This window comes from Watersipora subatra, chromosome 2, assembly GCF_963576615.1.
Source record: "Watersipora subatra chromosome 2, tzWatSuba1.1, whole genome shotgun sequence".
NCBI lineage: Eukaryota > Metazoa > Bryozoa > Gymnolaemata > Cheilostomatida > Watersiporidae > Watersipora > Watersipora subatra.
The window spans coordinates 14,313,991-14,328,411 of record NC_088709.1 but is presented as its reverse complement, the minus strand read 5'-3'; the positions used below and the strand labels follow the sequence as shown (position 1 = coordinate 14,328,411).

Genomic DNA, 14,421 nt, shown 5'->3' with positions numbered 1-14,421 from the left:
TTTGTCGTTTAAAAGTTGTTTTTTAAAGTCAAATTGTTCAAATTATATTTTTTTTAAGAAACTATCTTTTTTTGATGTTCTAAAAATGTACTCCTAGGAAACTGATGACAAGCTCTTTATTAGCTGCCGAAATCAAATTTGAACAACGTAATCAACAGCGGCCAGATATAACAATGGGTAGGCGAGAGAAATCCTTAGCTTCAACTACACGGAAACTGGTGTCCTACTCCATTATCCCATACTTTATGATCTTTAAGGGGTTGGTAGCTGATGCCAGACTAGAGTGAAGTCAGCTTTAACTAGTTCCTTCAGTAAAAAATCTATTCTTCATCAATCAAGTCAAATTATGTCACTCAAGCAGCTTACCTTGTTGATAGTAACGTTTTCTGTGACATTTGGTGCTTTGTACTTTCGCTTCTCGATGGTCGTTGTTGAGCCATCTGGGTTGTTGTACTGTTGTCGCTCACGCACAAAGGCGTCATCTGTATTACTGCTGACTCTCTCACTGCGCGTTGTTGTGGTTGTTGTACTGGAGTGGGACTCTCCGAGTAGTTCCCTTAAGATCTCATCCAGATCACTCTGTTCTTTGCCTGCAGTGAATGTATGGATCATGATTATTTTTAAAAAATTCATGCTAAAGCAATGTGTTTTTGCAGAAAGAACAAAGGCTATCAATGGCTGTTTAAATTGTACATAAGTATTTAGATTCTAAATAAAATTAGGGCTATGATAATAGCTAAGTTATCTATTGATTGTCTCTTGTTTTTGTGAGTTTAACAAAGGTCAGTAAAATATACATATGACGGCAGCCTGTCTTTCTACTTCCTAGTATTTAGATCACTTGTTGAAGTTGTGACTACATAGTTTAAGAAAGATATGTAGTCCAATAAAGAGAGAGTATATAGTGAAGAAGTAACTTAACCGTGGAGGGGCAGCTGGTAGTAGTAAAGAACATGTATTAATTAGCAAGCAAGACAATTATGATACAGAGGAAGGTGGGTGCAATTATGACCAACAGAGCAGCCTGAGTGGTTGGGAAGACGGAATAGCATGTGTTATGATATGACCAGGCCTGATAATGTAAACTAGAGAAATCTATAAGCTAACTGGTAGTATCTCCGAAGTCATCAGCATTCGAAAAGCGACAGCACAAAAAGAACCCTATTACCTGAAGCCTTGTTTTTTCAATGAACGTCTATTGCCAGTATATTGACACGGCAGAACAGGTGAGGCATCAACGCATGCCATGACATCTCTATCTACATAGTAGCTAAAAATGCCCATATGCCAGAGAATTGATAATCACATAGTGATGCGAAACTGGAGTGTGAAGCATGACCGCCATACGCGTGTGACACCGGAGTGTGAAGCATGACTCGCAATACGCGTGTGGCACTGGATTGTGAAACATGTAAAGGCGCTTGAAAGAATATTTTCTTTTGCTGATCATTGAAGTGTTAGTGCTAGTGACATATCATATCATACTAGGACCCTGGCTATTCGGTGCGCAATGAAACATTGTCATGTGTATTAAGTGTGCACAGTTATTCAAAAATGTAGAAAGGTGGAAAAGGGGTGCAGATCTTAGTGCGCTTGGCTCGGAATACGAATATCCGAATCTAGCTATTTAGATTTGATTCACTTGTAGTAGAATATTTTTCGTAGCACTCTTCGCGTAGCTTCGGACAAACAACTCGATACAGCTCTTATTATAGTAAAGATTATAAATGAAATTAAACGCAACGTATGCATCTGTTTCTAGCATTATGATAGTAAAGATGTGGTGGAACATACTAAATCATTAGCTTATAGCAAAATAAAACATTTTACTCCATACTGCTTTGTTTTAATGGACTGGTTGTTTTTATACAAATGTCCTAACAATATTCATTGTCAAACAAATCGTGATTATGACAAATATGTTTAACTCTTTAGATGCTCTATAGCAGTACTTCTCAAACACTTAATAGTTTACTATGGTCAGCAATTGATTGATTCACCACAAGCTGACTTATAATTATAACTCTCAAACCTCTAATTAAATATTATAAACTGAGAGCCTATAATACGTTTTATGTGAGCTTTATGAATGACATAATGCTATTCTTGATGGACATACTACGCATTGAGGGTTAATAGCTCTTTGCTCGCTGTCTATCATGATATAGGACTGAAGGATAAAAATCCCATTCTTCAATTGTGATTGTGAATAAAAACAGCACTTGATCGCTGATAAAACTGCCTTTAAAACAAAAAAGCGGCGACTGGCCCTAATATTTTTACAAAACCTTTTCATCTATGGCACACTCATTCAATTGCGAGTCAGCTTACATCTCTTTCCAGACGTTTCCTTGCTTATCAAATTTGTCTCTTGCAGCACACATGTCATAGTAAAAGTTGGCAGCTAAATTATTTCTTTATACCAGCAATTTTCAACCTATACTTGTTTATTTTTGGCTTTTGCTAATCAAACCTAGCATAGAACAATAATCAGTGGTAATATATATCTGTTGTGCTTTGGAAAATGATTACCAACTGCTAAAACTAAAGTTGTCATTCGATAGTACTACTAAATACCACTCTATACTCTGACAGGCGTAAACCAATCGTAAAGAGTTTTTTAGATTCATCATGTTCGATAGTAGTAAGCTGCGCAGTTAGCCAAGCTTGACACACAAATCAAGATTGTTTTGACCTGCACTAAATGCGTGTAAGCCGCTCACAGCTACCTGATACTGATCAAAGCTAAAGTAATAATTTTGGTAGCGATTCCAGAGCAATGACTCAGAAGTCTACAGCCAGAGAGACTACTACATAGTCCATAGAGGAAACCATCTTCAGAATGTTTACTTATTAAACCTTGCGTCACACCAGATTTGTTATGACAGCCATCATAAGTATGTTAGAGGCAATAGGCTTTTTCTTAACAAACTTTCATCATCTTCGCAAAAGTTGGTCTTGGTTACACGTTAAGTTGCATTATTTATCAGTTAGTCTATGAAACTTCACTACATCGATCTCTTTTAAATCCTAACCGTGACATCTCATACAGGGAGTTGATGAATATCGAAGCAATAACTGTTGAGGTCATGAGAATGGTATGTCAAGGTCAGTAGCAAAAATAGATGACTCGGTCTCAGCTGTCTGCATATTGTTAGCCATTTTTATTCCTTTGCGACATGCGATCACATTTTCTGCACAACTTTTTCTTTCTTCTCAGGCCGATTCTTTTCATGAGCAATAATTCCTCAGCATGATCAATTTTACAAATTATACGGATTTAATTCCGCCATTCCTATTCCAGTTTATCTTTTTTATCATCATGTCAGTTCAGGGCCATCTTTTTTATCATTTTTAATGCATTAAATTTTTGTCAATTCAAATTGTCTTCTGAACATCAGCTCTATAAAAATGGGAAAGTTACAATCACAGATCATCTAAACTTAGCACAAATTTAAAAACTATTGATGATAAGAGGTTTAACGCAAAATTTATTTGAGTCAAAGTTAATGTAGCAACTCCATTTTTTTCCAGAATCAATAATTCTTCCACACAAACTCCACATTGCACAGCTTTTGTGGCAGAACAGAAACCTATGCAGATCATACCTTTCAATACAGGTGAGCCTGAATGACAGGGAGATTTGTTTTCATGTACTTTTGTGAAATATTAATTCATCTGAAAAACCTTTTTCAAAATAGTGCTCATTGTCAACACCATTTACATAATTAGCTGCATGTCAATAAATTATAAATTTTAGGAATATTTAAAACGTTAATTCAAATATAGGCGATTATGAAAGTTTAATCAATTCAAAACTCATTTTAAATTGGCAAATATCAGTTTCAGCACAGAGATGCAGTTTACCACGTTCAAAGCGCTTATCGGTCCAATAATAAGGCAAACTATGATCAAGGAAAAAATTTTGTTGGCAGCACACGGTAGGTATCTCTATGTTTCGGAATGTTCTTATTCATGTCGTGTATTAGTTTACAGTCAAAGCACAATTTAGTTTATCTTTTGTGAACCAGGTTGGAATCAATAAACTTAAACGTATTCAGATCCTGAGAGTGTTACTAGACTGCAGAAATTCTACATTAATATAGAGATACACTAAGTTAGTTCTGTAGCAAAGAGTGTAAATCATTTTATCTACAGATTGCATTGTAACTCTACGAAACTTTCAGATAAATAATTTTATTGTATCAAAATTACTTCATTAATTAAACTAAAATAGAACTTCAACTCGAATGGTAACAGTGAAAAGTAAGAGCTCTGAGCAGTAGTTTTTTTTAACATTGTATAAGGTCGACCCCAGCTTCCGCATAGCCATCACAAAGAAGAACTAAGGCTATAGTTCTTGCTAGCGCACTGTTAATTCAGTCTATGATTGATTTCTGTGCCTATTTATAACATGACCTTGTTCAGAATAATAAAATATACATAGCAAACAAACACGGGTTTGATCACTACACAAACAAGCAGACATAGAAAGACTTCTCAAAGTAGGAGACAATATGATCAACTTGTGTCATAGAGTTGTGTAAACCGAATACTCTGACTCATCAGTTGCATAACAAAAAGAGCAAGCAGAAGCAAGACTTGTTGAGCAAACATGTTCTACTTCCACCACCAGCGGCACAAGTAGACGCAACTTATAATTGGTCTACAGTAGCAATCATAAAGTTCAATCCCAGTGATACCCATCTACCAGTAGAGATCATCCCATACCCATTGACCATGCAACTTACTGTTTAGGATGGACGCCATAGATCCTAAATATATATCCAATTCATTACTTGGCAAACTTATACTCCAACAGTCGGCAGCGTAATTGCTGACGAGAGGCGTGATTGATTGTTCCAAAGGATGGCTAGACCAGCAGTTATGCAAACCTCTCCCATTGCAGAAATGAAGCAACAGAAAAGTGAAGAGTTCTCATTGGATGAATGTTGAAAACTACAGTAATTCCTTGAATTTATGACTGAGAGGCAACTCCATGCAGTGAGCCAAACAACAATCTTTGCATAACTTTAAAAGGAAAAACAACGAAATTTACTTGAAGTAAGCTTTTTCTTCTATACATATGCTAATTGCATCAACTTCTAACAAGTACCTTTCAGTAAAACATATCAATTCTTCCAGGTCAGTCAGTGACATAAAGTAAAAACATTTACACCACAAGCTTTACGCTAAATATCAGAGAAAACAAACACAGTAGACCATAGCGGGTTAAGTAGATTTCCTCTCAGCAAATCATAGAGAAAGCATTACAACACGCAACAGATAGCAACAGGTTGGATAGTGGTAAGGCGGGCACGATGAGTTAGTTATCCAAAGGAAAGTACTGCAGAGGCGTTCTGGCATCTCTTGAATGAATCAGTGCTCTAATAAAAAGGCAGCCGATATACTGAAATTATGTTTCCATGACAAGCATGATTCGCAAGCCAATCCGCAAGTTAACCGCATCATAGAAATGATATAAATCTGCAAGCTAAGCAAGTTTTTGGGACTTGCAAAACTTGGTCAAATCCACCAGGCTTGCAAATAATAGAAACAACACTTGCGAATGATGCGCATTAAAATACCGCGCCAGCTATTCAATTTTAAACATTTTCAGTACTTCCGTCATCTTTTCTCAATCGAGTTTCCCTTGTTTGTGTTGCTAACACGTGCGTCGCTAATTATTGACTTATAGCACACGATTTCTTACCTTTTTTCAACAAGATGCAGAAGTCAATCCGCATCATGCGAATGTCCATAGAAACACTTAATTCGCACGGTAATGCAACTTGCCCACAACTCCAAATCTGCATGATGCGCGTCGTGGAAACATATTGATGATCAGCCTCTTCGATTGCACCTACTCGATTTTAATTATACTTTCATGCGAGTTGAAGGCAACTGAAACGCCAGTTCATTTTAGTTTTATAGCGAAAAAAGCAGAAAAACTCATTTTCTTTCACCCTACAGATAAAGACTATCTATTTGCAAAGAGCCACACGATATCTTGCAACATACAAAAATTGACTGAATTTTAAAATTAAAAAACATTAGTTGCGTTTTTCAGGGTACTATCAGTTTTTCTAGCCCAAGATACTATCATAATTTTAAAGTTTTGAGCCTGCATAATCAACTGCTAGTCTCATAATAATTGGATACAAGCTAAAAATTATTTGTTAGATCAACTTGAGCATCTTCGATAAATAATTACACTTTGATCACCTATCATTGAAAATGGAAGGCGGAAGATAACTTCAAATGTACAGATGTGTGTAGGACTAAACAAATACCTATTGTGTACCCCAGTTATGAAAGATAACTATTTTTAACATTTGGTTGCATGTACCTTTTTAAGATATGAGCAGGAGGTTTGAAAGCACCCTGAATAAGTGCATGAATAGGTCTACAGTCGACCATCAACTGCTTTCATAGTACCCTTAGAGTGAACTGTGTTTAGTATGCTTGCATAGGCAGTGTAAGCAAACAGCAGCAACAAGCCGTTGCCCTGGCCTGATAAGAAAGCAGTAGTCACACTGTGTAGCGAGCAATGACCTTCACCTGAGGGTTGTGCTGGCACAGCGGGCTGTAAGAGTTGTCCCGTGTTAGCGATAGGATCGTACTGGGCATTGCTCCGCACAGTTGTAGTGCGGTAGGAGCTGCTGCTAACGTCGTTGCTATTGTTGCCATTGTAGTTGCCTGAAGTTGGAGACCTAGGAGAACTACTGCTGTAAAATCTCTGTTGAGAGCTGTATGAGTCAACGGGAGAAGCGCTAACGACAGCAGGCGATTGCTGTCGGCCCATTTTATTAGGAGGTATGACGGTTATGTTTACTCTGCCATGTGACGACACATTCGTAATTCCATACTCGTTTCCTAGAGTGCAAAGAAAGGCATACCAGCTCAAGCTTACTTAATCACAACAAATGCAAAAGAAAAGTGTTTAAGCATAATAGCACACATGTGTCTCGCCCTCATGTATGTTATATCTAATAATGGCAGTTAAAAGATTAGCGTGCAGAAAGAGTTTTATACTAACAAATGCCAAAGTTTGTGCAACAGAAGCAATAAGGTTAGATAGTAATAAGCACCAGGCAAAGTTAATAAAAACCAACATCCGAGTAGAGCAAGTTATGTACTAAATGTGCAAGCAAACAGAGGAGTTGTCCTCTCTCATTATCAGGAATAGACAACTCTCAATAAAATATTTACCTGGAGTTGATTGATACATGCTTCCATTTACTTGAGAAGGCATCGTGCTATGTGTAATCACAGGAGGCTTGTTATAAAGGCTGTCTTCAAGGGGTCCGTCTTCGAAATATTTAGATATTCGTACCGATTTTCTTGTACCACTCGGGCTGTCTAATGGGGAGTCTGTACGAAAAACACAACTAGTTAGCACATGAACAGGTCAGATTGACTTAAAGGTTGCTTCACAATTGTTTGAATAGCGTTAATCTTATTACATATACCAGCTAGCCAGAGTTCTGTAAATAGTTCTGCTAAATAGCCCAAGTAGCTAAAACATAATAAAAGTTTTCAAAGCAAGTTTTACTAGAGAAATATAAAATGAATAGTTAATTACATTATGCATACATAAGTAAGAATTGTTTTCACTCCATTTTTAAATGGTTGTGAATTTACAGCAAATTAAAACCTTGACTCATTATTTTAGATTATTTGGTACTTTAAGTGATGTTACAAGTTTCATGGCATTTATTAACTGCAATGCCACAAGGAAGGCAACCGACTTCATAAGCGTTTCAATCTAATTGCTCATCCTGGTCTAACAAACTATTGCTTATTTGAAATAAACAGCTATTAGTTAATAACGAAAAGTTTTCCATGTTGATCTCACGGATAGAATATTGAAGTGTATAGAAATCACCCGACTACACACCTACACACGCAACTAGATCAGTTGTAGCAATATCACGTTATAGGCATGTCTCATGTCACCTTAACTATCTCACCCTTTCTCCCATTCAACACCAAGCTGTTTTCATGCAAGAAATATGTGACAAATGTTTATCTACTCGCTGTGAAACTTTTTGGTGACATTTCTTTTCATACACTAATGTATTTTGGCATAGTGTCAAATAAGCGTTAGGCTGTAAGATCTCGCCTGACAAACATAATTATTGACACATGATATCTTGTTTGAAATAGGTCAAATCTACAGCATGCCAGTGTTTGTTGCTGTTTATATATCGACACACAAGCACATGGTTAATAGCGCATCTCTAGTAAAGCCTGGTTCCCTTATACTTTGCGACGGCGACAGCACCGCAGGCTATTAGCGATGAAATGGGAACCTACGCGCCAGGTACCGCCGAGGACCGCCGGTAGTTGCCGGCTTCAATGCAACAGTTTAGAGCTGTTCAAATGTTGCAAATGACCGTTGGCCAAACCTTCCCGAAATGCACTGTACGGGTGAAGGTCACCATTATAGAAGTGGCATGGCAAGTAAACATTTTATTTGATTACACGATTATGTTTAGCGACGTAGCTTTTATGTGGGCATATGCCGCCGAGCCTAGCGTCACAAGCATTCTGCTGCGCAATTTACCGCCGGAGTTCGATACGGGAACCAGGCTTAACTCTTTAGTGTTGTTGGTTGAACTCATGATTAATGAGTTTAGCTAAGTTGTTCATCATCAACTTTTGCTTTCTCCAAATTGTTTGGCGACGATTTTTAAGGAAACAGATTCGAAAATTGTCACCGTTTAAAGATATATCGTCAATCATATAAACCATCCAATCGTGTAATGGCTATTTATTTCTCACCTGACAATTTTCAGAGTGAGCTGTACTGGAACTAAAGCCCATGTGCCTGTTAGCCGTATAATAAGCTTATTCCATTACTTTCCACACACACCAGGGCATTCATAAAATAAATGTTTTTAATTATCACGAACACAAAACAGTTTCTTTTTAAGTTAAAATATGCCAACATACTAACAATAATTGTACAATTTTTACATAGTGATGTAACAATGTATTGCGTATTGTTTATTTGCAATATCAAATCATCTGGTGATTTTTTGGAAACTGAAGCTTTATTGTAGTTACTATGTCTACTACAGAACATTGTAGTTACTGTCTACTACAGAACCTAAAAATGAGATACCGGACTATTTTTGTCAAAAGATTTGTCTGACCAAACAGAGAGAGAATGTAGACATAACTCCTACTCTAGATAATACAACAGTCCAGGCGTAAAAACTTCAAATTTGGTAGCTCTTAGCAATTGCCCTGAGAAAGAACCAGAAATTGAAGCTGGTAATAGGACATTTGAAATGCAAACGTCACATTTAAAAACTACAATTTAAAAACATAGGGGCTGGATGTTGAAATGGTACTTAAAATTTTTAAAAAGCAAAACAAGCACAAAAGATAATATTGATTGGTAATAAAAAGGGAATCCCATTTAGTGATAAAAATGCTGTAGATATAATAGCTAAAACGATAATGGCTTAGCCTTGTGGTTAGGTGTGTATGCGCTTGTTTGCAAACTCGCGGTTGCAATTATTGGGAGTTCAATTCCAGTATCATATAGAACTCTTATGGCTAGATTTTAATAGCAATAACTGGACAGACGACAACTATGAGATTTATATATATAGTATAACTACAATTATAGAAAGTTGTTGCGTCTTCGCGATATGTTTGCTGCAGACTTATGATATGTTTGCTGCAGACTTATGATATGTTTGATGCAGACTTATGATATGTTTGATGCAGACTTACGATATGTTTGATGCAGACTTATGATATGTTTGATGCAGACTTATGATATGTTTGCTGCAGACTTATGATATGTTTGCTGCAGACTTATGATATGTTTGATGCAGACTTATGATATGTTTGCTGCAGACTTATGATATGTTTGCTGCAGACTTATGATATGTTTGCTGCAGACTTATGATATGTTTGCTGCAGACTTATGATATGTTTGCTGCAGACTTATGATATGTTTGATGCAGACTTATGATATGTTTGCTGCAGACTTATGATATGTTTGATGCAGACTTATGATATGTTTGCTGCAGACTTATGATATGTTTGATGCAGACTTATGATATGTTTGATGCAGACTTATGATGCAATTATTTACACGGTGCACAGAGTAAACTAATTAGAAGTGATGAAGCAAAAACCAGACACATTTATGAATGCCTAATAAGAACAGATGCATATGAATGAATGACATACGCAATTAAGAAACTAGCCTTAGAAACCAACATCATTAAAATAGCATGAGTAAAAACCTTGGTAATGTCCAAATGAGAAAGCAACTCCTGGGCCATAACTAAAGTACATCAAAGTCATGTACATAATTATGTATAAATTTTTATTCCTATTAGCAAACATCAAAAACACTATGTTTTTCATTATAATATAATGAAAAACATTATATTATAATGTTTTTCATTATTAAAATCATTTTCTGTTGGCATATTATGCCAACAGAAAATGAGCAATCAGACATCTAGAATTGTTGAGTTAAACACAAATATTTTAAAAGTTGGAGATCTAATAGTATTGCTGGAATAGTTAATTGAAGGTTGTAGTATTAAAAAGTTCATAAATTAAACAAATGAAGGTGGATGTAGTAAGCTGGCGTCATGCAATACAAAATGATGTTTTTCATGTGTATGTTATAAGCTCTATAGGTTTTGTACAGATAAAAAATAGTTCAATTACAATACACTAGTTAGTGCGGTACCACTAGCCAAATTCACTTTAAGCAAAAACCTACACTATGTTTCCATGACGCGCATGTCTCGCATCATGTGAATTTGGAGTTGTCTGCAAGTTACGTTACCGTGCGAATCAAGTTTATCTATGGACATTCGCATGATGCGGATTGACTTTGACGCCATGTTGAAAAAAGGCAAAGAATTATACGCTGTAAGTTATTAATTAGCGACGCAGTTAGCGGTGAATGTGTTAGTGATGCAAAAATGTGAAACTTGATCAAGAAAAGGATGGCGAAAGTATTGAAAATGTTTAAAATTGAATAGCTGCCGCAGTATTTTAGTGCTCATGATTCGCAAGTGCTGTTTCTACTATTTGCACCCATTATGGATTTGAAAAAGTTTTGCAAATCGCAAAACTCGCTTAGCTCGCAGATTTATATCGTTTTTAGGGTACGGTCCGTCAAGTTCCGGATTGGCTCAAATTTTCGAATCATACGCGTCATAGAAACATAATGCTAGAGTCCTTACAAGAGCTTTAGTACGATGTATATATGATTGCTGGCAACAAGCAGTGCAATTTATGTATTTACAACAAAGCGTTGCGGCACACAGCTTTACAAAACTAGGGCTAGCAGATACCGTCACGGCAGTTATTTAAGAAATATTACACAGTCGATCAAACCTCAACTTACGATCGTCTCTACATATGAATTATTCGACATAGAAACACCGAGTTTGTGAAAGTAGTTGTCTTGGTAGTATTTGTACGACAATGAGAGCACTTTGAGACATGGTCATGTGACCGGAAGTAAAAAAAATTTAGAGAATATAAATACAGCATAGCATAAAAATGATAAAAAGTATTTCAATCAACTTAATTTGATTTAAGTAAATCTAGTCCATGTTAAACTTACACTGTATATTTTTATTACTCACTATAGGACTTATGCTATGCCAAAACTAAAGTTATCTTCCTTTGTCTCTCAGGTAAAGGAACAAAAGAACTGTCTTTTTACTTATTATTACTGTAATCATTATTTTTATGTATAATTTTTATTTTTCATGTAGTGTTTAAATTGTACTATATAATCCTTTTTATTGCTAAATGCAATGACTTAAAATATTTATCATGGTCTTTTCAGCTCAGAAACAAATTAAGCAAAATACAATGTATTCTTATAAAAGTGTTCGCTCTAAAATGTGATTGTTCCGACATACAAAGCGAATATCAGGATCGAATAGCTTCATTCATCAAGGTTTGACTGTACAGTAAGCAGCCATTTATTCATACTAATGACTTCTTAAAAATGCCAGCTTCCGAGTTAGACATTACTGTGAGTCATGCTTTAATGAATTCGGAAATTGTTTAGCAGTTATGTCATCACTGCTGATGCTGCTGCCAAAACCATTTCATCACAGCTGTATGTATACAACTCGTAGCAACAAATACTAAACCTTTTGTAAAATCAATAGGGGTGGACAACTTTATTTCAATCAAGAACAACTTTCTGAAAACATATTTGAGGCATCAGACACTAGTACAACCTTTCATCCAAAACCGTTATAAAAATCAATTTTTACGATTTTGCTCCTAACATATATTGAATAATATTTTAGGATCCAGTTTTAATAATTTTATTCTGATAATACTTTTTATTCACAATGTTATTATATGATTTTAGAGCATTCAAGTTTTTATTGTAAGTCGATCTATTCTACCTTCAGTACGATTTATGGTATCTTTTAAATCATATTCTTTGATGATCAGCTAGCCAAATATGACAAAGCGACTCGCAAAATACAAAGTGCAGACAACCCTCGTCTTTTTAAACCAGTCCAGACTGGATATACATACAGACTAAATCTGGACATTGCATAAGTCTAGGTGTTGAAAATTGAGTACTATACAGTACATTAAACAGCCTATATTGTCTCACACACATACTCCTAAGCTTCAATATGATACAATATGCATATACAGTGTATATGAGAGTAACATATGGTTATATCTGAAATAGGTGACAGTATTATGTTAATAACCGTAATAATAATAAAAGAAACTAAACAGTGGCAAGGTGGGTAGGAAACTGGCAAAAAATTAAGAACACGCTTCACTCGCATCTTCTGTCGCAAGAGCGGCATCTGATATATCATTTTTTAGACAGACCCTGCCACATCAGACAATCGTTTAGACCATGCAAAGTACGAAGAAGTGATATCCGATGCAGCTGGTGTCGACTGTACTTGTAAAAAAATATGCCAGAGTCCACAGTAAGCAACAGACACAGCATCAATTCGTTCAATCTTTCTTTTAGCTTACTTCAGGCTTGAGCAGTTTTATAAAAAGTTGTATACTTTCAAGCTTGCTAGCTCTGGTCTAATGATCATCTACGGAGTCGAGAGGAACTCAGGAAAAGGTGATACGGTGAGAAGCCAATAAAAATTCAGGGCAGGGTCTATCAGGCGCTTCTCTCATCATCAAAGAAATATTGAAAAGGAAGCTTTAATAGAGATCATATTTCTGCTTAAAGTGACACTCCTGGTTATTGGATATTTTCATGATGTGTAAAGATGGTTTGTATTACTACTTTCCATCTCCACCTCTGACAGGGTACGGATCACATGCCAATAATGTCTAATATTACAATTATTACCCTGGCACCGCTTATGACATGCTTCACCAAGCAAATAATTCATTCATTTGTAAAGATATGCTCGATCCCACCATTCCACTTGTGTCTATCTGCTGCGGAAATACTTCACACGCAGTTAATGCGTTTAGGGTATAAAGTGAAAGTGTACAAGATAGTCGAGAGCAAGTGTACAGAAACAATACCGCCTAAATGAAGTTACCATAGATGAAAGCTGCTAACCACACCTTTATGTCTACTAGTACATCAGCCTACATACATTCTTGGGCATCATGAGAGATCATTATGTGTAATAGCTATGTGGACAAGTATTCTTAGCTGTAGAAAGTTGGTTGAATAGCCCAGCGGTATTGTGCTCGAGTTTGAATTTGAATGTCTGAGTTTGATTCCTTTGCGAAGTGATCTTTTTTTGCTAACGCTCTTAGCATGGCTTCAAACCCGACTTATTATTGTATAGATTGCATGTGAGGCTTTGCATAGTGAGAGATTACTGCCCTCTCGGCAGTCTACCACATTTTGTGATGAACCAGCAGTAATCTCAACTACAGACTCCTGTAGCGGTAAGGTAGCCTTAGTTTCAACTATATTTAACCTATAAACAGTATGTCATCGCCTCTCTCTCTCTCTCTCTCTCTCTCTCACTATAGGCTTATAAACTGTATATTTGATTATTGAATTTTATAGATTGTTTAAAAAGTTTAGGGGAAAGTTAGCTTTAAAATAAAAAATCTAACTAGCATGCTCTTATATTATCAAAATGATTATAAAATTAAACACAAAGTAACCTCCTTGGTATAGCTACTAGAATAATAGACTGACAACATTTGGACAATTCAGCAAGTTGTGATTAAAGATGTTCTAATGTTTATTAATGGATAGCAAAACAACAATTATTGTAATGGATTTGTGGAGTTTTTCAACTATTTTTGACGATTTTCATTTTTAAATTTCAACTTTAAAAAATCAAAATAATTTACTATTTTGCAAGGTGTAGGCCTAATAACTGCAAATTTCATATAAACAAAAAAGTTTAGAAGTGAAATGAAAATAATTCTGCTTGTTCCTTT

The 14,421-nt window shown here is 35.9% G+C and overlaps 1 protein-coding gene across 14 annotated transcripts in view; it reads right to left on the bottom strand.

Moving 5' to 3' along the window:
- The window catches only part of LOC137386905 (tensin-3-like), a 73,945-nt gene that overhangs the window by 29,776 nt on the left and 29,748 nt on the right, over nucleotides 1-14,421 (bottom strand). For 12 of the 14 annotated variants that reach the window (XM_068073109.1, XM_068073115.1, XM_068073117.1 and 9 more), the window contains 4 exons: nucleotides 7,213-7,374; nucleotides 6,562-6,876; nucleotides 4,752-4,775; nucleotides 367-590 (listed from right to left, as the gene is read on the bottom strand). In XM_068073109.1, coding sequence (XP_067929210.1) covers nucleotides 367-590; nucleotides 4,752-4,775; nucleotides 6,562-6,876; nucleotides 7,213-7,374 — 725 coding nt within the window. The remainder of the gene's footprint in view (nucleotides 1-366; nucleotides 591-4,751; nucleotides 4,776-6,561; nucleotides 6,877-7,212; nucleotides 7,375-14,421) is intronic. The other 2 variants (XM_068073110.1, XM_068073120.1) reach the window with 2 other exon arrangements.